This window comes from Hyla sarda, chromosome 3 (genome assembly GCF_029499605.1).
Source record: "Hyla sarda isolate aHylSar1 chromosome 3, aHylSar1.hap1, whole genome shotgun sequence".
Taxonomy (NCBI): domain Eukaryota; kingdom Metazoa; phylum Chordata; class Amphibia; order Anura; family Hylidae; genus Hyla; species Hyla sarda.
The window spans coordinates 120741326-120756296 of NC_079191.1; the positions used below are offsets into that span (position 1 = coordinate 120741326).

The window sequence follows — 14971 nt, forward strand, 5'->3', positions numbered from 1 at the left end:
GTTGCCAAATAGCCCAGTGGATGCACGGTGTAACAAGTGCTGCTGTGACCTTCGATGCTGACATGTACTGCTATGTGGAGGTGCTGACTATATCCAAGATAACTTATATCACTGTATTTATACAAAGAATAAAGAAGTCGCACTCACCATCCGGTAGCAGTATATAAATTCTTTTCCTTTATTCACACCGGCAAAGTGGAACATAAAATGCAGTCACTTCACGTGGGGAGCGAGAGCAGCCGCTCTCAAGATGCGGGGGCACACCACCATTTACAAATCTGTTTAACTTTCTGGAGCCAGTTGATATAAAATTTTTTTTCCTGGAATACCCCTTTAAATATTGGCTCTCCGTAGTGCCTGGTTTCATTGCATCATGTTACATTATTGCTCCAGTCACCCTCGGTTATGTGCCCACATCTACCGAAATAAACACAACGGAGGAGTGTCAATGGCTACCAACCCCTAATGGCATATTAACATAAGCGGTTCCCATTGCCTGCGTCAGTCATTTAGATGTTGACATACGCCTGACAGTAGAATAGTACAGTAAGTCGCTGACACTGTGTAAACATGGCGATCTCTGGATGCTGTTATATTCTGGGCCGGAGATTTTCCAAGCTGGTTCCTTCTATAGACTTGTAGCAAAGTGCTTGGGACAGGCTCCAGCTGTCATTGTTCACATGGTACATAACACAATACTGTACTTTGTTTTGCATGCAGGCTTTTTTTTATTATTGGCATACGAAGATAAGAATACGTTTTTTTTTCTCGTACGCTGTCATTTACCGTAAGCTCTGGAGAGGTTTGGCCCGTTTATGGAATTTCCGATTATCTCTTATGATTTTCCACAAATCAATGTCATAGAATTTTGTGTAATAACCTTTTTATAGCCTGTTATCTCAGACACAAGTGCTGTTGGCTAAACTACTACCCTTTATCTCCATAATACTATTATTCCCTGAATCCATGCAATCCAGTACTTTCCCCGGCTGTTCATGTCATATACACTAAGCAGACATTTGGAGGAGGGTGATTTGCTGTCATGATTTTCGATCCCTCTTCCCCTCATCGTGTAGTACAGTTTCCTACCTTCTGCTTTCAGTATCTTAGTAATTACTGTATGAAGTCATCGTAAAGAAGCCCCATCCTCCACCCCGTATGACATGACCGCACTTTATATAACATAAATAACCTTGGTCCCCTTGTCACCCCAGCTCGAGCTTTCCCACCATGTTGGACAGGATTACAAGGCCCTGCAGCAGGATGTGAGGGGGAGAGCATTGTGTTCAGGGCAGGAGGTCTGTAAGCCAGTATGGAGTTCATGAAACGTGCTCTCTCTCACTCCTGGCTTCTTCCCTTAACACGTCAGCTGTCTGCAGCTTTAACCATGTTTTATGCACAATGTTAGAACGCGTCAATGAAGTGTCTGTAGGCTTGTGCAAGCTGGAGTTACATTTTTCAGCTGAAGTGTAAAAAAATAAATAAAAAAAAAGTAAACTTAAGTAACTTTCTACTTTTCTTTACTGTTTTTCAGTTTATTTTGTTCTCCGTTCGTATACTTGGCTTCTTTGTATACTTTCTCTCGGAATTTATCCTCTCCTCACAGGATGGGGAGAACTAGCTGATCGGTAGAGGTTTGACCACCGAGGCGCACCCACCGGTCATCTGTCCCTAAATAAATGGAGCCACCTGCATGGCCACCACTCCATGCATTCTCTTAGTTGCTTCTGCACAGCCAAACTCGGTGCTTTATGGAGATTCAGCTGGTGTATGGGAGTCTTACAGGCAATGCTCCCTGGAGGAAAAGAGTATTCACATTTGCTTTTGTCCAGAAGGAAGTAAACTGTCTCTGTACAGTAATTCAGTAATGTCTGACCCATAAAAAAGCCTTAAAACATGACTAGGGATACCAGCCAAACCACAGACATGTGTAGACAGCAGTTTTGGAGGATTTTTGCTCCTTAATATTTGGTTAAAATATAGAACCACCTTGCTATATGAAGTGTAACTTTTGTATTTGTCATCTTAGCGGCTCCAGATTTACAGTTCTGTATTTTTTAACCCCTTTTTGCACCCAATGGAAATACTTTCTAATGTACATTTGTTCCTTTATATAAAAGTCTACATAAATGTCGTAAACCAATAGACAACTGAGATGTCAGCCTGCTACCAGGAAGCGTAACAGTAGTACTAACCGCTATGTGTCCGGCCTGCAGGGTGCTATGAGGTGCAGAAGGATCTGCTGCCCTTCCCCTGAAGAACCTTCCCCATACTGCAGCTTCTCACTTTTGAGCCCTATAAATGCCTACCTCCCAGAGACTCCCCATATTTTCCTCTATATGGACCCCTCCAATTAATCCTCCTTTAAAGGGTGCCCTCTCTGCACCTGTGCATAGACTATTCAGTCTTCCCCTTGTATATGCCCTTCCTCCCCTCTCCATTTTTATAGACCCATTTTCTCCTCTGGAACCCTTTTTATATAAAGCCCTCTTCTCCTCCTCCTGTATTCCATTAAATACCATATTGTACCCCCTTATAAAGCCATCCTGTTCTCCTGTACCACTCTTAATACCAGGTTTCAAACCACACACAAATCCAGACCTCAAGAATGTCACCAGATCACTAGTGGAGTTGATGCATGTTGAACATTTATATAAGTAAAGGAATAGGGGAACAATGTTTCAATTACATAGGATAATATATTAAAATATTTTTACAAAAAATAATGGTCCATAGAGAAGAAACATTGGCACTACTAACAATGAAAAAATATCCACTGCAAGTAGGAAACTATTGGCTAGTGTCTCCCGTATAAGCTATATGCAATCAGATGGTGCTCACATCACATCAGAAGGATCAGTTCAATATTCAACAATAACTATGAAGAAACAAAAACTGAGCACCCACCTTGGAGAACGCTGGTAGCTTTCATGAATGGAGATGACAAACCGGAGGTGGGGGAAGAAAGGTTACGTCATCATCGGGTGAAACAGGCAGTTTAAACAGGGAATATTCACAGATTCGTTTCTTGTGAATATTGAAATTGCAGCTGATGTTGGAACTTATAAGAAAGCTCTGTAATCATTCTGGAGGATGTTGCAGGCAGCAGAATGTTCTCCACGGCGTCTCCAGACTGTCACATGTGCTCAGTGTGAACCTGCTTTTATCTGTGAAGAGCATAGGGCGCCTGTGGCAAATGCCAAACGTCCTGCACAGTGTTGGGCTGTAAGCATAACCCCATCCTGTGGACGTCGGGCCCTCATACCATCCTCCTGCAGTCTGTTTCTGACCATTTGAGTGGACACATGCACATATGTGGCCTGCTGGAGGTCATTTTCCAGGGCAGTGCTCCTCCATGCCCAAAGGCGAAGGTAGCAGTCCTGCTGCTGGGTTGTTGCCCTCCTACGGCCTACATTGTGTTGTTTGTTTGTGTTCCCTTAATTTTTTTGAGCAGTCTATTAAAATGTTTTCCTATATAAAAAAAAAAACATATAAACATAATAAAAATAAACATATTTGGTATCGCCATGTGTGTAATTGTCTGATCGATTAAAATATAACATTATATATCCAGTACGGTAAATGTAAAAAAAAATACTAAACCCCAGAATTGCAATTTTTTATAACCTCCTAGAAAAAAGTAAAAAGCGATTTTAAAAAGTCAGATGAATACCAAAATGTTTGATACAAACAGATTATGGAGCAAAAAATGAGTCCTTGTATACAAAAAAAATATTTCAAAAAGTTACAGGGGTCAGAAAATGGCAATTAAAAAAAAAAAAAAAAAAAGAAAAAAATTCTTACGTTCAGAATTGTTTTAAAATTAGTAAAATGTGACAAACTATACATATTTGGTATTGCTGTATCCAGGCCGGCCTGAAGTATCAAAATAACACGTTTGACCACAAGGCTTTAAAAAAAAAAAAAAAAAAAAAAAAAGCCAAACTTGCTAAATCTGTAAATCTGCCCGTACAAGTAGATTGTGCTCCTGCTTTAGTCCCTTGTTGGGTAAGTAGACTTTTTTTTTAAATTTTTTTTATTTATTTATTTTTTTTCCCTTCACGCCACTGGTTCCCCTTACATATTAATTTACATATATAGATGGTCCTCATGCACCAGCTCCACTAGTGATCTGGTGACATCCTTGAGGTCTGGATTGGTGTGTGATTTGAAACCTAGTATAGCACCGTAGGGTATTGGTGATATCCAGGATAACCTTGGATTAGTTTAGTTGTGAGCTGCACACATTTCCTTTATTTCTCGATTTACCCCTTTTAATACCATCCTGTACCTCCCCAAGAAGCCCTCCTGTACCCCCTTAAATACCATCATGTACCCCCTATATAAAGCCATCCTGTCCTACCTTAAAAACCCCTTCTCCTCCTGCCTCCCCTTAGACTCGTACCCCTATTCATCTTACTGCTCTTCTGCTGTCCTTGCTCCCTTTTAATATGCCCCATGTCTCCTGCTTCCTCTTGTCTCTGCCCCCTGGCTGTGCTGTCTCCTCGCCTGCAGTCAGGTGCTGTTGTCCTCTTTCTGGCGCAGCTTTGGAGGTGTTGCACCTCCTCTTCACCTCCTCCCAGGTGCGGGGCAGTGCAGGACTTCTTATGCATGCTACGCCATCGTGGGCGGCTTGCACAGTAAGCACTACGGAGCCGTAGTAAAGTGCCATGAGCAGGGAATCTTGTTCCCTGCTCTTGTACAAAAATAAGTAATAACAAAGAGTAGCAATTGCCACTAATTTAACTTTGTTAGGGGGTCGAGTTAGGCGGTCACCTAACCCGCCTAATGCTAGAGCCGCCTCTGCCGGCCAGAAAACACCTGTCCCATTTGGCAGTGACCACATAAGGCTGTTTGCTTTCAGTGTCTGACCCCTATTTTTGGTTTAGAGGTCATGAAAAGTTCCTGAGGTTTATGTAAAATATATGTATAGGAATTAATGTACTTAATAGAAGTCAAAACATTGGTATTTTGGCCTTCATCAGGCTGGTATATATTGGTATACATAGAAACTCCAAGAAGGAGAGCGCACACCAGGTAGCAGACCAAATAAGTGGAAAAGGCAAACATACGATACCGCGAGGTAACTGTTAGGAGCGTTCGGACTCGCTTCAATATGTACTCAGCACCTGCGGGGTGCACACACTAGGTAAAGTATCAATATATGCAGAAACAAAGATAGTATGCACTCACCGCTGGTAAGCTGCTATGGGCTCCGAGTCCGGGATCACCATGGCATGTATAGAGACGATAAGGGACGCTCAGAGGCCTCTGAGCACCCCTTATCGTCTCTATACATGCCATGGTGATCCCGGACTCGGAGCCCATAGCAGCTTACCAGCGGTGAGTGCATACTATCTTTGTTTCTGCATATATTGGTATACCTTTTACTTCATTTTAAACATGTCGACATCCTCTCTAAGCACAGGGGGAGGACAGTTGGGCGGATATTCATACACCCGCTAGTTTTAACTTGGACTAGGCCGTGTAAGATTGTGCCTGATTCTACAATATGTTTGTTATTGTTGCATTGCAGCCATGATGGACTAGAAGTCCAAAATGTGTAGGCTCTGCTTGTGGTGATACTTTTTAATGGGGACAAAAATAGAAATTGGAATTTTAGCCATTAAAGTTGCAAGTCGCTTTCTTTTAACATATTGTTGTAGTGCCAAAACTTTTCCTCCACAGGACCCATAACAATAATGTGGTCCCTTCATTGTAGAGAGCTTTTTTTGAAGTCCTAATTTATCATCCTGGTTGTCTTTATTTAATAAATGACGTGAGGAAGGCTGTTTACTAATCACATACAAATTCTCCTTCATATGCTACGTGTCAAAATGGAGATGTAGCAGCGTGGAGCCGCACGTGTGCCATTGTGGCATGTATTACTTTGGAGCAGCAGGGCAAGAAGACCCTGTTCCCCTCTGACTTTTGTGAGATTGTTATGAGCAATTGTAGCAAAGTGCTGTTATCTGTATCGCACAGTGTCCATGAACTCCAGCAGGACTGTCATCCTCGAGTGCATGAAAGCTCTCCGCACTTGGACAGAGAAGTGAGGCCTCTACAGAGTGCAGCTCTGGCTTCTTCCTCTTTCCTTATGACGTCAGTGTGGGGTTTTGGCAAGTCTACAGAATTCTCATATGATTAAACCTCACCGGGCCAGGACAGGCTTCTCTAATCAGTCAGAAGTATGTCTCTTGGCCATTGTAAGGATTGGAGCTTCAGTTCTTTAAGTATTTAATCATACGTCTTCCAGACATGTTTCTAGTCCTGAAATCTTCAGGTTGTCTCAAAGCTTCTACCGTCAATGTGTCTTAGTGAAAGGTTTATTTGATTAAATCTCAGGTATTTTTAATATTTGTTTTTAATAACCATATATATCATCAGGTCTTAATTTCTTATGTGGTTCTAAGATATCAGAGGACGGGTCTGCATAGCTGAGCAGGTATGACATTCAGGACTCTAGGAAAGGTGAGTGACCATTTGTATAGGAGCTGTAACAGTGGGCACATAAAAAGAGAACAATTGGAAAGGCTTAAAGGGGTACTCCGGTGGAAAACTTAATTTAAAAAAAAAAAATGAACTGGTGCCAGAAAGTCCAGAGCAGGAGAAAATCTCCATAGCAAACCTACGCTACTCTGGACAGTTCCTGACGCGGACTGAGGTGTCAGCAGAAAGCACTGTGGACAACACAAAAAAAAGAAATTCAAAAAGAAAAGAATTTCCTCTGTAGCATACAGCTGCTAAAAAGTACTGAAAGGATTATGATTTTTGAATAGAAGTAATTTACAAATCTGTTTAACTTTCTGGCACCAGTTTATTAAAATAAAAAGGGGTACTCCGCTGCTCAGCGTATGGAACAAACTGTTCCGACTGCTGGCGCCAGGAGCTTGTGTCGTCATAACTTCGCCCCCTCATGACATCACGCCCCGCCCAGTCAATGCAAGTCTATGGGACGGGATGTGACAGCCGTCACGCCCCCCTCCCATTGACTTGCATAGAGGGGGTGGGGCGTAACGTCACGAGCTCCCGGCGCTGGCTCTAGCGTTCAAAACAGTTTATTGCAAACGCTGAGCAGCGGAGTACCCCTTTAAACAAATTGATGGAAGAAAAAAAATTTCATATTTAAAAAAATTTTTTTTTTAAATCTTCCGATAAACTTAGAGGGAAGCCTGGGGTAAAGCAGTCATCAGTTTAAGGGAAAAGCCCTTTCCAAGTGTCCAGAGTGTAAAGGGTGCAGGACATGCACGGAGCACAATTACTTAGCCATAGATGCAGGCTTTCCCTGCCATTCATTGTTTATGTAACTGGGGTCACTGAAGTGAGTGAAGACAGCTTGTGGGAAACATCCCAGCCACTTTATATTTTTGCTTTGTCCCACTAGTTCAGAAGGACAAGGCAGGAAGAGCTCTATACATGTGTGCTCGCCTTTGGTTCTCATCTGGTAATGGACATGAAAATAAATAAAAGTGGAGTGTGTATGGGCTGTATGGGTCATTTATATATCCCGAGGATGTTACTTAGGGGCTCACAGCATGAAGCATGTAGCGTACATTAATGTTCTAGTATACAGAATATCTGCTTATTATGGACTCTTGTATGATATACTGTACTATATTCTTCACCCTGTGTAACTGGTTATTGTGTGGCGAAGCCACAGGGGGTCTCGGGGTGCCAAGGTGAGGTGTATGGGGCAGATGTTGTAGCCCAGGGCCAAGTGTTATTAACCCCTAAATGTTCCTGATGCCAGGTCGTGGTTTTCCCGGTAACCACCCGAACGGTAGCACCGCTATCCCAATGTTAGGCAGGGCAATAATAGTGCAAGACCAGGTAAGTGTTAAAGGAGAACTCCGGAATATAAAAATTGTCGCCCATACTGCTGGCAGTAAAAAAAATAAAGATGTACATACCTTCCGCCGCTGCCCCGGGGCCTCCGGTAACCGGCTCCAGTCTCCGCCGTGATCCACTTCCTGGTTGCCAGTGGTCGGATGAATCATACTACGCTCAGCCAGTCACTGGCCGCAGCGAAGTCAGACTCGGCCGGCGATAGGCTGAGCGGCAGTGTGAAAACGCTTCTGAACACACAATTCTTCACTACACCGGGGCCGACAACGTCACACTGCTGCTCAGCCTATCGCCAGCCGAGTCGGAACTTCACTGCGGCCGGTGATTGGCTGACCGCAGTAAGACTCTCCGACCACCGGCAACCAGGAAGAGGATCACGGCGGAGGCCGGAGCCGGTTATCGAAGGCCCCGGGGGAGCGGAGGAAGGTATGTACATCTTTATTTTTTTTTACTGCCGGCACTATGGGCGACAATTTTTATATTCCGGAGTTCTCCTTTTAGCTGTAGCTTTACTGAGGTAGACAGGTGGAAATAGACTTTACAGCTAGGCCAGGATCCCAGAGAGGTGGCCAGGAACACAGAAGGACCTCACAGCTTGCTGGGACTTGTAGTGATTTTGATAGACTTTAGTTCAGCCACGCAGACTAAAATAGACTAGACTTTGGACTCGACTGGAATGTAGGTAATGACAGCAGACATAGACTTGACTTAGTGGAATGTGGCTTGAGGCCTCCAGATATGCTGGACACTAGCTCTGAGATGTCTGGTCTTTACAGTTCCTCTGCAGGAGTGATAAGAGATTGTAATGGCTCCCCTCTTATAAAGGGGGGCTGAACCAGGAGCCCATAGGTGAAGCTTCAGGTCACCGGGTTAGCTGGTGCTCTCTGGGTAACAAACACATCATGTGAACACATTATCTTGTGACTAACTTAAAGGTCCTTTATACATTACACCATACATAATATATTTTACTATGGGGGAGACACTGCTGGAGAGCCCCTAGGACACAGAGGGACTCAACCTGACAGGGCCTAAGTACTGTACTAGGTCATCACAATTGTAATATTAGCCTTAGTCATAATGATGTTAGTATTCCTGGGCTCTTCCAGTATTGGGGTGTATCCCCAGATGCCAGAGATTTCTGGGGAACCCACAAGACATGGTCTGCTTGGCCTAGATTTGCTGTAACATAAGATGTATGGCAGTGTTGTAAGACCTTTTTTATGTAGAACAGGCTAGGGATAATTGGTGACAAGTCAGATGACCAAAGAGTTTAATTTTTTTTTTTTTTGTGCAATTTATCTAAGACTATTTTTTAGAGTTCCGATTTGCCCACTCACTGACAGGTCGCAAGTAAGTCATATTGCTGTCCCTAATAGCAAAGTCCTACTTTCGGGCCCTAACCCCTAAAGGACCCAGACCATTTTGGCCTTGAAGGAAATTGAAAAATTCAAATAAAGTGTGATTGGTGACCAAAAGTAGGTTTAGATTTTTGGCAATAGTCGTGTAGCAGGAGCATAATTTTGCATGCTATATTGGGATCATATTGACTGTCACTGTCATTTCAAACTACTTTCTGTCTTTTGATTAGTTTTTGATAAGGTTAGTAATCACAGACGGTTACCCCAGAAAAAAACACAAAAGTGGGGCCCATTAGCGTTCTCACTGCTGTCCACTGCCTGTCAGGCTCACTGTCTCCAGTTACAGAGACCAGGACAGCACACAAAGTGTGGTTGGCTTATTTATTGCAATGGTGTTCCTGCAATCTCTGAGCCTGTCTGGGAGAGGTTTCCCTCTCCCATCACACAACCCGTAAAGATCTTGGCAGCTGTCCCTGCGCATATACGGGTCTGTACTACTGAATGTATACAGTGCTGCCTACTAAATGTAATCTCCCCCTCCCTTTTGTCTCCAGGCTTGTCATTATCTTCAGCAGTTTAGTGCTTAGTGTAACCCCTTCTCTACTGTACTGCTATTTTTCCCTTTGAGGAAAGACCATTGTGGTCTGAAACAAGTCAAACTTTTTTTTATTTTCTTGATGGGTATATACTCATGCTATTTTACTGACCACCTCATCACTTTCATGCTGCCCAAACCACAAGTCATCGGGGCAGTCCCTGGAATCTTCTTCCTGCCCCAGCAACTTTGATGGATTTCTCGCTGTACCCAAACAGAGATCTGCCAATCTAGGGTGGCAGGGCATAAAAAAAACAATTGGGAACCACCCTGATGATTTGTGGTTCTGGCAGCATAAAAGTAATGGCATTGCATCTGTATTTCCATGCAAAGCTACTTCACTTGTCTAGTCATAATCGTTATAGGGTTTATGAATTTAGTAAAACTTTCTTCTGATGACAAAGATGGCTCCTATCCCAACATTGAAAGGCTTTTACTAATCGGAAACATTGAAGAGGGAAAAAATTAGTCCAAAAGGTCATCCGTAATCCATTTTCCCATGGCTCATCTCCTTCATTGAATTAGTCGCAGTCTTACAAGGCTCCATCACGTTGCCTTCTAATAGTAATAATGCATTCAGCTTTAGATGTGGGTTCATGCTCCATTAATAGTACATTTTCTTTTTGTCTGGGCTCACGTCAGCTTTGACCCAATGAACCGAATGTATTAAAATATGGCAACCATTAGTGCCAATAGTCAAAAATAGACTGTGCATTGCCAAGAATGAGGTGAGGCTTTTTGAAGTTTCATGGACAACTGCTCCGTAACTGACAATGACGCACAGTAGTTCATTCAATTTTTGCGGTCCAGCATTAGCCTTCAATGCCAGACTGGCCAAAACTGTTTTATGTGGAAATGTTTTAATGTAAAATTCTGGTTTTACCCCCTTAAAGGGGTACTCCACCCCTAGACATCTTAGACCTAAGATGTCTGCTTTCGGCTGTGGCACCCTAGAACGTCGCTCCGTGCCGGATGGATGGCGATGCGAGAAGGCATGTGACGTCAGGGCCACGCCCCTCAATGCAAGTCTATGGGAGGGGGCGTGACATCCGTCACACCCCCCTCCCATAGACTTATATTGAGGGGCATGGTTGTGACTTCACGTTCCTCCGGCGCTGCACCCGATGCTCTAAACGAATGCCAGGTGTAGCAGGGAGAGATAGCAAGGATCCCCATCAGCGGGACCCCCGCGATCACACATCCTTTGGATAGGGGATAAGATGTCTAGGGGCGGAGTACCCCTTTAAGGTTTCAGAGCTCTGGCATCCAGAGCAGATTTCAGGGTAGATCCTCTAGCCACGGTTTGTGCATTTTCCCATTGAATGCCTGTAGGGGAGAGAATATGGAGCCGTACTATTACTTCCAGAAGTTTAACACCAGGAAGAGGACTGTGTGTACTCCAGCAACTTAATTCTCTCCCACACCAATCTGTAGCTCCCAGGCAGAAGTGCAGCTGCTGTCCCCTTGTGTCTTCCTCTCTGTGGGGGAGAAAGAACCGCTCTGCATTCAGTTGGTGAAAGGGCGCATAGAAGGCCTTCAGCTTTTCCTCCATGCTAGAGATTCCAGCAGCTGGTCTGCATTAGCTTAAATATGTTCCAGCACAGTGCTTAGACCATGGCCTGACGCCCCATTCCCAAGGTTTTACAAGAGAAGGTTAAAATAGAACACTTTTCAATGGAAATCTTAACCACAAGGATCAGAGCCTTTCTAGGCACCGTGTATGTTTTTACATTTTTACCTTTTGATTTTATGCTTCTCAGACGAGCGCTTTACATATGCCAACTCATAAAACTAACACTTTCAGAAGACAATGTCACCCAAACCACTATATTCATTTACTACTACCGCCAATGGGAAGGCAGACTATTAAACCTTATATGTGAGCAGAACGACATATTTAATATAAAGATACAACTGCTTTACTCTGTGTATTAATTTCTTACCCGCCCAAGAATTAAAGATACTTTCAGGCCCTAACCCCTTAAAGGGGTACTCCGGCGCTTAGACATCTTATCCCCTATCCTTTGGATAGGGGATAAGATGCCTGATCGCGGGGGTCCCGCCGCTGGGGACCCCCGTGATCTCGCACGCCGCACCCCGTTTAAAATCTGTCCACGGCGCGTTCGCTCCGGGTCTGATTACTGTCGATCACGGGGCCGGATCGTTGTGATGTCAAGGCTCCACCCCGTGTGATGTCACGCTCCGCCCCCCTCAATGCAAGCCTATGGAAGGGGTCCTTTAAGGACCCTTTTGTTATTTAAAAAAAAAAAAAAAAAAAAGTGTTCAAAATAGCTGTATTCTGATGCCTATAACTTTATTTTTCCATATACTCTTTTTTTTGCAACATCATCTGTAATTTTCAGCTGTACCACTTTTGTGTATATGTGACCTTTTTTAATCACATTTTATTTCATATTTTTTTTTTGAGATGTGATGTGCCCAAAATCAGCAATTTTGGTGTAAAATGTTTAATGTTTACACCATTCACCTTACGAGATAAAATTTAAATATTTTGGACATTTCCGCATGTGATACCAAATGTTGTGGTTTTTTTTTTTTTTGTTTTTTTTTAATGTGCATCTTTTATGTCCCAATAGGGTAATTTTTATAGCAATCACTTGATTGCTGTTACTGTTTGGTGCTATACATTGACGTAGCACTGATCAGGGATATCTGTGATCCACTTGTATAGTTTACCAGAAGGCAGACCATACCAGTTGATCGGCATAGAGTAGATGAGTAGAGCTCAGGCCACCATCTTGCCTGTGGGAACCCATCACCGTGCAGCATTTAATTGTCTAGACCCGTAATTTAAATGCAAGCGCTGTGCTGTGATGGGTTGCTATGAGCAACAAGACCAGTTTTAGTTTAAAATATGAGGCTTATGTGTTCAGCAATGTGGGATGCTTTGACTTTTAATAATCACGATGGGAATACACTTTCTAAACACTATATGACCTTGTTCACACACTCGCTAAACTATTTTATTCACCCTCTCACAATGTAATACAATATTTCGTATTCAGCTAAATTTTTTTTTTTTTTCCCCCCAGTGGTTACATTATATGCGACCCTTGGCGGTTCTGCAATCGCCCATGGACTATATGAAACAGAAGTCACCCACATTATTACCAGCAAGGAGCTCCTGCAAACCAAGCTAAAGGTAAGTAATTTTTTTTTCAAGTGTAGATGTTACACTACAATACTCCTCCTCCAACCTCAGCAGGTTTACAATATGCTGAGAACTACTTCAGGCAGTATTTGGGCTTGGTCTTCCCTGGGTATTTACCACTGTAGCTACTGCACTGACACATTAGGCTAAGTTCTCTATGCTCTGTCCCGTTTAGGGTCCGTTTGGCGCCAAACATAGAAGCAGAGCGGACCCTTTGCATAACTGACTGCAATAGATCCTGACTGATCCGATTGACTTTGACAGGGTCCGTCAGGTGCTCATAATTTTAGGAGTTGATTGGAGAAGAAATATCAGACATTAGTAATTTTTTTTTTTCTCTGCTAATCTCCCTTTAGCAGTGCCAAACATAGGTGTGCACGTAGCCTTAGCAAACAACTCTGGATTAATTGTAGACCTAACTTTCCTGTTTGATACTGGTGTAACCTGGTGTACTAATACAGTAGAGTCTCCCTATAGCGGACACTAACTGGGGATTAAAGTGTCCACTATTGAGAGATGTCCCCTATTGGGGGAAAAAAAGCTCCAAAATCTTTCTAAATGACGGAATATTGTACTATACTCACTCCAGAGTGTAATTACATATAAACATGCTAAAAAGCAATAAACAGTGCGGTTTAATCGCCCCTTATCCCTCCCCTGTATAATTTCATTACTCCTTTTTACCCTGTGCCACCTTATTCCCCAGCGACTTGTGCCAAATTATCCCCCCCCCCTTACCCACTGTGCCAAATCATCCCCCCCCCCTTACCCACTGTGCCAAATCATTCCCCCTTGATCCCCCTGTGCCATTTCATTCCCCCTTCATTACCCTCTGTGTAAATTCATCACCCCTCTATGACGTGGCACAGGGGGATAAAGGGGAATGAAATGGCACATGGTGGTAAAGAGGGGGTGACGAATGTAATAAAGGGTAGGGATCGACCGATTATCGGTATGGCCGATAATCACGATTTTGGGCATTATCGGTATCAGCAATTACCTTGCCGATAATGCCCCGCCCACACCGCGACCGCACCGCGACGCACCCCCCACCGTAGTGCAGGGCGGTATCCGGTTCCGTTTTTTTTTTCTCCCACGGTATGGATTTTTGCCCATACCGCTATACCGGTCGGGCCCCTCCCCCACCCCCCGAGTCAATAAAAAAAATTAAACTTACCCGTAATGGGGGTGGTCCGGGCCATCCATCCTTCCTGTAGCGTCCGGCGGCATTCCGGGTGGAGGGTGCACCGGTCCGGGCTGTCCTTCTCCGGGGGTCCTCTTCTCCACTCCGGGCAGGCTCCGGCCTAGTACGCTGCATAGATGCCGCTACGCCGTGACATCAGGTGCGTCGCTGCGCACGGGCGTCACTGTGCAGCGGCGTCTATGCTCCGTTGCTAGGCCGGAGCCTGCCCGGAGTGGAGAAGGTGACCCTCGGAGAAGGACAGCCCGGACCGGTTCACCCGCCACCCAGAATGCCGCCGGACACTACAGGAAGGATGGATGGCCCGGATCACCCTGACAGGTAGGGGGAGAAAAGCGGGTGGTGGCGGCGGTCTATGGCACCGCAAAAGCCACTGCAGTGCATTGATTTAAAGCGCCCGCTTTAAATCAATGAACTGCAGCGGTGTCGCGGGGGGGATAAATAGCCGATAACTTATACCGGAAAATCGGTATAAGTTATCGGCTATCGGCCCTAACCTCCACCGATTATCGGTATCAGCCCTAAAAAAAAACTATATTTTTCGATCCCTAATAAAGGGTTAATGAAATGGCACAGGAGGGGGATCAAGAGGAAACAATGTGGCACCGGATAATAAGGGGGGGGGTGATCAGGGAAGGAGGGGTGAATGATGTGGCTGGCGGAAGTACAGAAGCAGGAGACCGCCAAACAGCGGTCTTCTGCTTCTGTGCTCAGGCTTCTGCAGGGAGGTTCAGTGGGGGCCTGGGCTTCTTACTGGGATATTGTCTGTACCTACCGTCTGTACTGGGAGGGTTTTG

At 44.3% G+C, this 14971-nt stretch overlaps 1 protein-coding gene across 2 annotated transcripts in view; it reads left to right on the top strand.

The window, feature by feature from the left end:
* ACSL3 (acyl-CoA synthetase long chain family member 3) overlaps positions 1-14971 on the top strand; it is a 96213-nt gene that overhangs the window by 45613 nt on the left and 35629 nt on the right. For both annotated transcript variants that reach the window (XM_056564918.1, XM_056564920.1), the window contains exon 4: positions 12855-12964. In XM_056564918.1, coding sequence (XP_056420893.1) covers positions 12855-12964 — 110 coding nt within the window. The remainder of the gene's footprint in view (positions 1-12854; positions 12965-14971) is intronic.